The sequence below is a fragment of the Leptonychotes weddellii genome, chromosome 16 (assembly GCF_054177405.1).
Source record: "Leptonychotes weddellii isolate Sample4059 chromosome 16, ASM5417740v2, whole genome shotgun sequence".
Taxonomy (NCBI): Eukaryota; Metazoa; Chordata; class Mammalia; order Carnivora; family Phocidae; genus Leptonychotes; species Leptonychotes weddellii.
In genome coordinates, this window is record NC_138384.1 from 13,725,547 (window position 1) to 13,739,293 (window position 13,747).

The window sequence follows — 13,747 nt, forward strand, 5'->3', positions numbered from 1 at the left end:
ATTTATTTATTTGAGACAGAGAGAATGAGAGACAGAGAGCATGAGAGGGAGGAGGGTCAGAGGGAGAAGCAGACTCCCTGCCGAGCAGGGAGCCCGATGCGGGACTCGATCCTGGGACTCCAGGATCATGACCTGAGCCGAAGGCAGTCGCTTAACCAACTGAGCCACCCAGGCGCCCACCACTAACCTTTCTACATGGCTTCCAGCCCTACCTGAAGGAATTATTTTCCCATGAAACTCAGGTATCTCAATGATACCTGTACTTGCTGGTGCAAAGATTGGAACACCTAGTTTACTGTTCAAAATTAAATATTTTAAATATACTACTATTAATTTTTAATGGTTTGAAGATCCTGGACTTGCTCCTAATAGCTGATGACACGTTCCCTAGAAACCTCGGTGGCAGGCTCCAGTGCTAGGGGAAACCCAGACAACTTTCCCCATAAACACCAAGATGTTAACTCCTCAATACATTTAGAGGTATTAGAATAATATCAGCAACTGCGACGCTTATAGGGGTAAAAATTAAGCAACAGGCACTATGGAGAAGGGTTCTGAGAAAGCTCGTGTTTATGAAGAGCAGGTGCATGGCAGGTGAATGTGCGTGACACAGAATTCCTACTCACAGACATCTGCACCCTCACACAAAGCTTGTCGGCAGCTGGTTAAGGCTAGCTGTTGATGAACCGTTAGGAATGGAGCAGAGATTGCCAAACTCATTCCATCTATTTTCTTTTTAATAGAAAGCATTTCTGACCAGTATGGTTGGGGAGTCCAGCGGGAATCCAAGAAGTGAAAGGTCACCGATTAATTTATAGTCCTCAGCCAAGGGGGAGCACGAGGTTGGGGGCAAGAGGGGGAGAAAGGGAAAGGAAAAAAGACTCCCCCCCACCTCCTTTCTCGGTTGTAGCTGCAGGATCAGTCCTTTCCAGGGATCTTTAGGAATTATGAAAAATGAATCATGAAAAATAAAAAAAAAAAGCCCTACAGAGTAAAAAAGAATAAAATTATCTAACACCTCAGCTGCACATCATTATAGAAAACTGTGGGCTTTTTATACGCATTACAGTAAGGCAGACATCCCCTCTAACAGACTCAGTACGACGGATCAGTAATTGTTTTCATACACTTTAATTAGAAAAACTCAGATGGCTATGAATAATAATGGAAAAGAGAGACTTTTGCACTTGAAAGGTTGAAGTCAATCAAGTGTGAATGACGGCAAAAAAGAAAAAAAAAAAAAGACACCAATTCATCAGCCCTCTGTTGTCTCGCCGCGACTTTAATCATAATTCCTGATTGGGATTCAAGAAGGCAGTAAGCAGAGGTTCTTTGTCTGCCTTCACCTTCCATCAATTAACTCTTCCCGAAATATAATCATCAACCTCACATGCTCCTCTGCATCTTAATCTGAGCCTCCAAACCTGTAAGTCTTGCCCCATATGTGTTTAAGTAATTACTTTTATCTACCTGCATCTTCTCATCTATAGTGTACCCAAGTTCTATCGGTGGGGGGGGGGGGGGGAAGGTTTGGTATATAAAATTCTGATGGGCAAGAAACTCCCAGGAGGCAAAGAGGAGAATATCCCTAAAGGGAATCTTGAGGATCTAGAAATTCTGGTGGGGTTTATCTGTGCATGTGTCTCAACAGAGAGGTTGAGAATGGAAGCCTCCTTCCTGCACAGGCTACTGGAGGGCCCCACAGCGGCTCTAAGACACTAGAGTTCCCGTGCCCGAGCCCATTCCTCCCTCTCCTACTAGTTTCCAAAGGTTTTCACTCAAACTGTGCATTTTTGTAAAGAGCCATAAATACACAGCTCATGGAGGAGTTCTGCTCAATGAGGAATAGGAGAGTTGGCTAAAGGCAGAGTTCCTTCAACACTTGCCTTGGCATCCCCCTTGTTTTCCAGTCCTATCAGACTATTCTAACCACAGCATCTGATGGAGAGCTCAAAGTCATGGGAAGGGCAGTCACTCAAGTGTGCTGAGCACAGTTCTATGAAGACCTTCCCTTTCACTACGTGCACTGGAGCATGTAGGTGTATGAGAGGACACGACCTGATTACAGCCTAACCAGAGCCATCCCGGATGTGCCCAAACCTCAGAAGCCCTCAAATAACTGGATGGCACCACCTTCCCCTACAGAGAAAACACACGCATGCAGTCTTTCCTCCCTCCCACCTCTCTCCCTCTTCCCACTTCTCCATCCCAGGCTCAGAAGCCAAACAAAAAGTTACAGGTTTGGCCAGATGACAGTACACAATTGGTAAAAACAAGTACATTTTCTACATTTACTATACCACCATATAGACTGCATATTCTCATAATCTGTACACCCACAGACATCCAATATGTTAAATAATGTCCCCAATACTCAGTGTATAGAGGGGACCTGAGAGTGTTAAAACATACTTTTGGGGCACCTGCCTGGTGCAGTCGGTTGGGCAACTAACTTTTGGTTTTAGCTCAGGTCGTGATCTCGGGGTCATGGGATCGAGTCTCGCACTGGACTTGTGCTCAGCACAGAGTCTGCTTGGGATTCTCTCTCCCTCTCTCACTGCCCCCGCCCCCATCTGCGTGCACACACACTGTCTCTCTAAAATAAATAAATCTTTAAAAACAAAAACAGACTTTTAACCTAAAGTATAACGAAGCTTGCTTTAGTAAGAAAATTCAATTGATTAGAGCCATTATTTCCTCAGAATTTGGGTCTTCCAAGATTGGCCTTGGTGATGCAAAGGGAAATTCCGTGGTAATCTTCTAGATACCACATATGATCTCCACCCCCACCAGAGTATGCAGAGTTGGTGGGAATGTAGGAAAAAAACAATCATTTGATCTGGGGTGCTGAGAGTCAGGAAACAGTAGCTCTGCTATCTTCCTAACAAAAGGTCTCATGTATAAAAGAAAAATGTGGAGTTCTGTTCTGATGCTAGCAATCTTCAAGTTTAAGCAGTTCTCATAAATAACAATAGAAATAAAAGCATTCCACACTGATACTAAAAGTCTTAAAGCTTAAGCAATTTTAAAACAACTTAGTGTTGAGAAGGAAGGGCCTCAAGTGACTCTGCTCACCCATCCATTTGACCATCATTCACTATATATTGTACAGGGTCCCTGTATTGCATGCTTGCATTGCATCACAGTGAGACACTGTCCTTGTGCCCAAGAAGCTCACAAGCCAGAATATTAACCTTTTAGACATCATAACCTCAGAAAATCTGATGAAGGCTACAGATGCCTAAAGAAACAGTTTCACACAGAGACTACTGCAGATAATTTCAGGAAATCACAGGCTCCCTTGGGGGAAATTCCATGGACTCAAGTTAACTATCTTTAGATAGTCACCCAGAGGTGACCTGGGTTCATAAATACCTAGGTTCCTACCTCTATTGGGTTCACCATTGTTTTAGATTATGATTTGATGCCTTTCAAGCTTCTATCAGGTGAGCTGGACCCTAAAGCCCCAAGGACACTCCTTATAAAACCCAGAAGCTTGGATGTGGGTCTGGTCCCCATTATGATATTTGGGAGGGATCACTGGTATTTATTCTTTCTTGGTATCTAGGTATTCTTTCTAGGGTATCTTTCTGAAAGGCTCACTATTCCAAGTGAAAAAATACATTTGCCAAAACCTAGACTCCCCAGGAAGCCTCAAATCCTTCACTTTTCAGTGAACATCAATAGAATGAAGAACCTCAAGTGGAAGGAAAAAGAGGCAAAGCCTCAGACACAGGCCTTCCTAATACGGACCTGGCCAGTCTCTACATCCTTGTGAATAAGGAGATGGTTAGGTTCAAAAAATGAAGTAAAACCCAACTGCTTCCAGAGCTAAGCATTCTAGCTGGTGGTGTATGTGAAGGCTGCAGTGGAAGTCAGGTTGCTCACTTCTGCACCCAGTCAGCCGCTGGGCCTGCCAGCGAGTCTCTGGACTTCTGCAACCAGAAAACCAGAGCGCCTCTTGGCAGCAGGGCCTCAGAGCCGTTTTCCCTTCCTTTACTACCTTGCAAATGCGCCAGGCTGGGCACTGGACCACGGAGGTTAGAAGGCCTAGTTCCTCTCTCTGTTTCCTTTCTAAAATGTCTTCTTTGTGGTTGTCTATCCCCCCCCACTCCTTTTTTTTTTAAACCTAAAACTCATGAGGAAAAACTGCAGGGCCACGTTCATATTCGTGTGGACCAGAAACCAACATAGTCCTAACCAGAGTTTAAAAACTAAGAATGAGAAAGACAAAAAAGAAAAAAAAAGGAGGTGTGTGGGAGAACAGGAAACACAGGAACAGTTAACACACACTCACACATACATACACACAGGGCAACAGAAAAGAGAGTGGAGAAGGAGAATGGATTGGAGAGAAAAGCTTCATTAGACTCAGAGAGGCAAGCAGTGGCAGTATACCAAGGTCACTTCTAATTTAGACCATCTAATTGGCAAACAGGCTCCAAATGGCTATCATCTCACAGGGCTTGGAATTAATGAAGCCCGATTATTTTCATTACCTTCCTCTGAGATAGAGACAAAGTGAGAGAGCTGGTACCCACGCAGGTGCAAAAGCCCCAGGGCTGGTGGCCACCCGCTGCCCCAGTTGCGGGGGGGGGGGCCGCCAGCCAGCCTGTCCCAGAAACTCCGAGATGCACAGGAGCACAGGGAGACCTAGACAAGGACTGAAAGAAATCACAGGAGACAAACTACGGCTCCTGAGTGGGGGGAGGGTGAGGGAGAGAGACACGGATGGAGAGAGGGAGAGAGAGAAAGCTGCAGGCGGTGCAGGGCCAGAAGCGGAGAAGGGAAATCTGTGCGTGTGCAGCAAATACAGGATAATTAAGAACTACCAAAGGGAGAAAAGATGAAGGGCTAGAGAAAAAGGTGTTCCTGGGCTGCTCAGGAGCCCATCTCCAGTATGAGGTTATATGTTGTTTAGTGACCGAGGAACAAAAACAATTTCCCCATATTAATGCTCCAGGAGCCCAGTGGTGTGTCCTGTCACTTAGAAGGATAGTGATCAATTAGAATAATTTAAGAGTATTGAAATGCATGGTAGGTGGTCTTTCCCATTCTCACGCAGGGGCCAGAAACATGTCCCCCCTCACCCTCACCTCTCCTTCCCCAAAAGAGTGGGAAAATGAGGGTATAGAAAAGCAACTCCTACATTCCCACTACCAATCTGAAATCTCTTAACTTCTCTGTAAGTAGGTGAGAGTTCTGTGGAGCCGACACTGGGGGCAGCCTGCTTGGTCAGGTCTGGAGGGGCACTTGTCTCATCGCCCTTAGGCTTTACAGATTTCCTTCTTTCATATGACGTGTATAAGGACAGTCTTTGGAGGTCTGTTTCCAATAGGCCAAGCAGAATGAAGTGCTGCGGGTGCAGTTTCCATAGTGGAGGACCAGAGCTGCAATTGTTCCCAGTGGAGAATATTTTTCAAGCCCCTTCATCGGTAAAGAGAAGGGGGCCCGTGGAAGACACAGATATGAGATGCAGAGCATAAGCAAGCAGCTGTTACCATAGCAACAGACATATTAGACACTGCAGGTTCCTGAAAGCTGTCTGATAAGGTATTATTAAATGAAGCCTCCTCAAAACACTCTCCATTTACAACTGAACGGAAAGACATTGTGTAGAAAGTAATCTATTTCCATTTATCAGGGAGAAATTTACTTTTAGAAGGACTGAAACCCAATTCAAGCCAAATCCTGTGACCTTGGACCCAGACAGCAGAAAATGTTTATCAGAATTTATAGCTTTCGATACCCTGGACATACCCGATGTCTACCAAGAATTGTCTACTGGGTGGATTTTGCTGGCTTTTCCTATTCTGCAGCCGACCGCAGCTAACAGTCAAACCATTTGGCAAGGAAGGAGATTCACTCCTCTCACTGCCCTTCATCCTAGCCACTCAGGGACAAAGCCGATGTAACTTTCTCCTCTTAGAGGATGAATGACCATACACTGGCCATTCCTTAATGACGTGTTTTTAAAAATGGAGCTCTGATTTGGGGGCATTTCTCATCATGCTGTCTTCCGAGTTTTCTGCTCCAGTTGACCAGGAACAAACAGATATACAGTCAGAAAGCCCAACCAATAGTTTCCCATGGCCAATTCTCTAATAAAATTACAGTAAAATACCCTCGAGGGGCATGATTTTAACCACAGGTTTACTATAATCACTTAGTTGTAAAACAATTGAAAATTCCATTTTAACACCAAACTTTCCAAAGGAAGAACAGTGGCATCTGTTTTGATTCATCAGGGCAAACTCCAATCTTCGAACAGGATTCTGGGTTCACCCTAAGCTACAGCCACGAATTCCCCTCTAACCCTGGTTGCTCATCTTTTCCCACTGAACTAAAGGATCAAGGTAGAAATGTTACATCATCTCAATGCAAACCATGCTCAAAGCTTGAAAAATCAATTCAATACTGACAGCCATGCAGTAACTCCATCTTCTCATGTAGAGAGTACCAAATCATCCTTACATATACCTTTAGGTAAAGAGTGAAACCCTTATATGATTACCTTTCTCATAACTTTCAACTTTGTTTCTGAATCCATTAACTTTCTCTGTTGCTAGCAAAGTGACTTCTTATAATCAGTACATTTCCCACAATGTGCACACTTTATTTTTTGTATATTATTTTTATGTCTACATTTCTAATTATGAAAACAATCCCACTTATAATTGCACCAAAAATAATAAAGTACCTAGGAATAAACTTAACCACAGAGGTGAAAGACCTGGACTCAGAAAACTATAAAACACTGATGGACGCCTGGGTGGCTCAGGTAGTTAAGCGTCTGCCTTTGGTTCAGGTCATGATCCCAGGGTCCAGGGATTGAGTCCTACACTGGGCTCCTTGCTCAGCAGGGTGCCTGCTTCTCCCTCTGCCCGCTGGTCCCCCTGCTTGTGCTCTCTCTCTCTCTCTGACAAATAAATAAATAAATAAAATCTTAAAAAAAAAAAACAAAACACCAATGAAAGAAATTGAAGACAACACAAAGGAATGAAAAGACATTCCATGCTCGTGGACTGTAAGAACAAATACTGTTAAAATGCCTACACGACTTGAAGCTATCTACACATTTAATGCAATCCCTATCAAAATACCAACAGAATTTTTCACAAAACTGGAAGAAACAATCCTAAAATTTGTATGGAATCACAAAAAACCCTGACTTGTCAAAGCAATCTTGAAAAAGAAGTACTGGAGGTATCATAATTCCAGACTTCAAGTTTATATGACAAAGCTGTAGTACTCAAAACAGTATGGTACTGGCACAAAAAAAAAAAAGACATACAGATCAATGGAACAGAACAGAAAACCCAGAAATGAACCCATGACTATATGGTCAATTAATCTTCGACAAAATGGAAAGAATATGCAATGGGAAAAAGACAGTCTCTTTAATAAATGGTTTGGGAAAACTGGACAGCAATATGCAAAGAATGAAACTGGACCATTTCCTTACATCATACACAAAAATAAATTCAAAATAGATTAAAGACCTAAATGTGAGACCTGAAACCATAAAAATCCTATAATAGAAGGGGCACCTAGGTGACTCAGCTGGTTAAGTGTCCAACTCTGGATTTTGGCTTGGGTCATGATTTCAGGGTCATGGGATTGAGCCCCGCGCTCAGTGGGGAGTCTGAGATCTCTCTCTCTGCCCCGCCCCCCCCCCCGCCCACCGTGCTCTCTCTCTCTCTAAAATAAATACATCTTTTTAAAAAAGTCCTGTAAGAGAGCAAAGCAGTAATTTCTCTGACATCGGCTGTAGCAACATTTTTCTAGATATGTCTCCTGAGGCAAGGGAAATAAAAGAAAAAATAAACTATTAGAATTACATCAAAATAAAAAGCTTCTAACATAGCAAAGGAACAATCAAAAAACCAAAAGACAACCTACTGAATGGGAGAAGATATTTGCAAAAGATGTATCCAATAAAGGGTTAGTTTCCAAAATACATAAAGAACTTAAAACAACTCAACATCCCCCCCAAAAATAAACCAATTAAAAAATGGGCAGAAGACATGAACACAGACACTTCTCCAAAGAAGACATATAGATGGCCAACAGACACATGAAAAGATGCTCAACATCACTCATCATCAGGGAAATGTAAATCAGAACCACAATGAAATACCACCTCACACTTGTCAGAATGGCTACAATCAAAAACACAAGAAAAAGCAAGTGTTAGTGAGGATGTGGAGAAAAGGGAACCCTCTTATACTGTTGGTGGGAATGCAAACTGGTGCAGCCAAAGTGGAAAATAGTATGGAGGTTCTTCAAAAAGTTAAAAATACAACTACCCTATGATCCAACAATCCCACTACTGGGTGTTTACCCAAAGAACACAAAAACACTAATTGGAAAGGATATATGCACCCCTCTAGTTATTGCAGCATTATTTACAATAGCCAGACTATGGAAGCAGCCCAAGTGTCCATCAATAGATGAATGGATAAAGAAGATGTGGTATGGCAGATATACACAACGGAATATTATTCAGCCACAAAAAAAGAATGAAATCTTGCCATTTGCAACAACATGGATGGATCTGGAGAGTGTAATGATAAGTGAAATAAGTCAGAGAAAGACAAATACCATATGATTTCACTCATATGTGGAATTCAAGAAACAAAACAGATGAACAAAGGGGGGAAAAAAGAGAGAGGGAGGCAAACCAAGAAAAAGACTCTTAACTATGGAGACCAAACTAATGGTTACCAGAGGGGTAGTGGGGCTGCACTGACTAACGTATAGAATTGTTGGATCACTATATTATACACCTGAAACTAATATAACACTGTTAACTATACTGGAATTAAAATGCTTTTAAAAAATGTCTCCATTTCTGTAGAAAACATCTCTGTTGTCTGCTGTGGGAAGATGAGGTACACAGCAGTTTCAGTACAAGATGCCAAGTGCAACAGCTTTAGGGAGCACATTTCTCCTACATAATTATGTTGTCAGGAATTCTTCTAGAACAGGGTTTATTAGTCTGGTTCCATGTATGAATTTTAAGGTATTCTTATGCTCCCTGGCATTGTACACACTGTTTTGTATATGCAGAATCCTCAACAGTGGTCTTAACAGTTGTTGTCCAGCTTTACTGTGCATAGGACAACCCAGTAAGGCTATGGAATCACTTTTATTGGAGTCTCCAAAAAGGCTGAGAATCACTGCTTGAGAAGGTGCTAGTTAGTGAGTAACATCCAGAAATATCTTAGGGATCGGTGCCCCAGAAACACAGTAGTAACACCTTGTCTTTCAAGACTCTGTTGGTAAATGAAGTTCCTAATGACCACCTGACTCAACTGCGTGAAATGTACACTGCTTTTGCTGCTATAAAAAATGATAAACAATGGATATTTGAAATATTCTAGTCCCTAGTGATATATAAATGAAACCTACTGTTTAATGTAAACCAGTCATACAGATCACTATAGCTCATACTTCCTAGACCAGATTTATATTAAACAGGAAAAATAACCAGCTGAGCAAAAGAAAAATGTCATTAAGTATTGAAAATGTTTCCCACATCTCCTTCTGTTCCTTCAAGGTTCCTGTGGTTCCAGGCCAACAGTGGGAAGTGTGATGAGGCCTGAGAAATTCCCCTTGTTATTTCCAAGGTTGGTGAGAATGCCAATACCTATATAACATAGAAACCCACCCATCCAAAGAAGAAGGTTTCCACTCTCAATCTTTTCACGATGTTCACCAGTCTATCTGAAAATACCCACGGAAAGTGAATTTATACTTGAAAGATCTCTGAAAGGAAACTATGCTAGGTTACCTTCAAGTTTCCCACTGGCTGCTAAAGTTCTCTTGATGCATTATAAGTTCCTCACGACTAAACATCACTTAGAACACTATTCATTCATCTTGCATAACGAAATGGACTGGGAAACGCCTAGAGGTTATATGCCTGTGACCTGCACGTTATAACGTGGAATTCTCTAGGAAGAATACCTCTCTGGGAACAGACGAAAAGGCAATCAAATTAATTTATTCCACTACTGAAATAAGTTAGAGGTGAGAATAATTCTCCTGGGTAGTTTTTCCTCTAGTGATCGGGAAAGGGCTTGCACAGCTGTCTCACCACAGACAGAAAAAGCAAGATATTAGCATGATCTGTAGTATTTTGAAAAGTTTTCACATTACAATTAGATTTCAATCTTTACACTAAACTTTTGGGCCGTGTCACAGAAGTCACTCAGAGCCAGACTTTTAAAACCTGCAGGTGTAGCAACATCATGTTCAAAATGCAAAGCCCTTGTCCACGAATCAATACGTGCTCTCCCACGGGCCATTTTCCTGTTCTGAGAATCAAAGTAGCCACTTGAGAAACTCCCACATTACAGGGTCACATTTGTAGCATTGGAAAATACGGGCTCAAATTTCAACTCTGCCGCTTACAAGTGGAATCAAGTCAGCTAACTTGTCTGAGTCTCGGTTTCCTCTGCTGTTAATGTAGACACATCAAACTCTTATTCTTTGAAACAAGGCTGTCGTGAGGATGAAAAGAGACTAAGCGCAACCTAGATCATGACCTAGTTATTAAAGGTTTGGAGAGTCCGGAGAACAATTTCTTCACGTGAATGGTGAGTTAATCTAGACCCCTGCATCAGACCAGGAGGGGGGATAACAGGGGAAGGTGGGGAACACAAACATACTCAGTGCTTTGGGCCACAGTCACACCATGGCCATGCCGAGCTGAAGGCGGGTACAGGAGAACGAAGGTCACAGAACTAGGATCACTTCTGACATTTCCAACCCTACACTGGCTTTCTCATCCAACAGCACCGAATCTTGTCCGTGTTCGTCCATCACCTGTGACCTCTGGGGAAAGCGACGCCACGGGTCTTAACTGGCTGCCTTACCGTCATTATGAGTTTCTCCACGCAGTCAGGCGCCACGCTGTGGAGGTGGGTGAGGTGCAGCTGGAGGTGGATCTTGTTGTTGAGCATGTCCTGGCACAGGGGGCAGCGCAGCATGGGCTGCACGGAGTGCTGCGTCATGGCATGCACCCGGAGCCGGTTGACGTCGGCATTGCTGTACTTGCAGTAGGGACACTGGTACATCTGTGGGGAACACACCCACCCCTCCGGCTGAATCTCCAGTTCCCACGGGTGCCTGTGTCTGCCCCTAGCCCGCCCACCCAAGACTGTGCTCCCCGCTGGTGTCTCAAACACTCCCCCCACCTCCCGCCCGGACCAGCAGAGCCCCTTCTGGTCTCACCTGCTCTGGTTTGGTCTCCTCTGATGTTTTCGGTCGCTTGGAAGAGAGAGGAGATTCCGAGCTACCTGTGAAGGAGATGCGTTTGGAGGTTGCAGGAGAATCTGTCAGCTCCTTCTCTGCTTGGCTGGACGACGCTGGAAGAAAAAGCAGAAGATGCGATATAGCAGCCAGACCAGGCCAGCTCCCAGAGGGTTTGTGTTGGGTGAAAATCAACATTCATTTATAGCACAGGATTTTCTTGAAACACCAAAATTCAAGTAGGATGAGCATCCGGACTGACTTATCAAGCACGCCGGAAAAGAAGCAAGTGTTCCTTTTTCCCCCATGAATTTCTGTCACTACTTCAACAACTGAACGCTAAGAAAAAAGATAAAGAAATGGACTAAAATGCTTGGGGCTGGATTAAGCTGAATTCAGTGTATGGACTTCTCCCAATCAAGAGACACTCTGCTGGCCTATGGGGGGCAGTAGGGCTGAGAATGGGTGGGAGAGTCTCACCAGTTGCTTTGCTAACCACCAGTCAACTCAAGAACCAGACACACTCTGCTTCCACAGATGTAATCAACCATGTGCTCCCAACTTTACTGTCCCAACTTTACTGCTTGGAATCACAGCACAGCACGTCACAGGGGGCATAATAAATGTGACCTGAGAAAGGTTCACATGGATCTGCACACAAATACTTGGGGGAAAAATCAAGTTTGGGTTTAGCAACCTGCTTTTGGGGAAAAAGTAATTGAAGAGTGGAATAGGTAGGGCATGAATCCAACTTAAAATCTAGCCAATGCTCCAAGCTCAAGCGTTTATTCAGAGTGGGCAGTAAGGGGGAAAAGTCTTCTATCTGCTTGCCCAAACCACACCCCATTCCACCAAAAAACAAAAAACAAAACAAAAAAAAAACAACAAAAACCACTAATTAATGAGGAGAGTCACACGAGACTTAAGTAGCATACAGTGTGGGTAGAAGGGGTTCTCTGAAGCATGGAAAAGGGTCTGGAAGATTTTGACGAGAAAACTGCTGGGTTAAGGGTTTAACCAGGATAAGGCGGGAGGCGGGGGGGCTCTCCATTGTAAACACAAATCCCAACATGGTTGGATTTGGTCATTCCAAAACCTGGTCAGTATTCAAGCGTTGGTTCTCTCACTTGGTTTGGACACATAACTTCCTTTTTCATAATTTGCTAAAAATGATTAGTAAAATCCTGAAAATGGTAGTGAGAAATATATATCCGTTCCCCTCATTGAAAAATAATCTGACTCGGCATTGAGGTCATTGGTTTAGAAAGCCTAATTTTTGCTCTTTCATAAAACTGCTGCCTGTCTCATCTGGTCTGGTTACCTAGCTTATGTTTCCACTTTAGGCTCCACTTTGAAATCTGTTCTGACATGGATACCAAGATGCTGTCATTATAGATGTGTGCTTTAATAAACAATTTTAGAAAATCAATTTTATTCATTAAAATCATAAGGCCACAAATAATTTTGAAAAAAAATTGCTAAATGCAGGAAATATTCCAGGAAGTTGATGCTCTTCCCAGAATGCACATCTTGTGACCTTTAAACCCCAGTATCTTGGTAACTTGGTCTACATAAGTTTGTAGGGCATCTATTATTTAAAAAGTACAAGGACAAGCATTTTACACACAGACCCCTCCTCCTCTCAACACACACATTCATAACAGTACTTTAATCTGTCTCGAATCGACTTCAAACCCATTTTGCTCTTAATGGGAGTTATTCATTTTCACTTGAAAGGTAATACATGACGGCTGGATATTTAATGTGATGGACTGGCTGCCGATTAACTAGGTGCTGTAACATTCTAGACCAGTTCCCCCACGGCCCACTTCCCATCTCCCAGCCCCTCAAGGAACCCCGTGTCACAGGTTTCCAACCTCACAGTGTGATGGGCTCCTATCTGAACACTCCCACAACAGGAGTCCTTAACTGACGGTTCAGGGCCTTAAGTACCCCCCACTCCCAAAAGGTTCCTTATTCTCCATCATTTTTCATTTTTGCTTACTGGTTATCCTCTCCATATTAACAGTTCAAATGCATTCTACAGAGGGGGTGAGTGGAGGCATGAGGTGATATTTCAGATGCTTATTTGGTATAGCCATCCCTTCCCCATTTCTACCTCCAACCTGTAGGCACTGGATAGTCTCTGTGCTGAGTTAGGAAAGAGCTGCTATCTGCTCCTTCTCCCACTGGAGGCAAACCAAGATAGAGATGCCATTCCAAACACCCAAACACCCCGTCTTTTTGTTAGTCTGCCTGACCTGAAAACAACACTCTCTCTTATAGGACCATGCACTCTGTTGTAAATGCTCTCCGTCTGCCACTAACCCCCTTTAGAAAGGTTGTCCACTGGGCCGCTGCAGGGCCACGTGAGTGGATGAACGCAGAGGCTACGACCACCCAACTCATCTCACCTGCTGGGAAGCGAAAGGCAAACACAGGGTAGCCCAGTGAGGCATTAGCTTCCTCGTCCGACAAGAGTCCACCC

The 13,747-nt window shown here is 43.4% G+C and overlaps 1 protein-coding gene across 1 annotated transcript in view; it reads right to left on the reverse strand.

Moving 5' to 3' along the window:
• ZFHX3 (zinc finger homeobox 3) overlaps positions 1 to 13,747 on the reverse strand; it is a 220,725-nt gene that overhangs the window by 17,252 nt on the left and 189,726 nt on the right. The window contains exons 6-7 of the mRNA XM_081807873.1: positions 11,242 to 11,375; positions 10,884 to 11,084 (exon numbers count right to left, since the gene is read on the reverse strand). Of these exons, the coding sequence (XP_081663999.1) occupies positions 10,884 to 11,084; positions 11,242 to 11,375 (335 nt within the window). The remainder of the gene's footprint in view (positions 1 to 10,883; positions 11,085 to 11,241; positions 11,376 to 13,747) is intronic.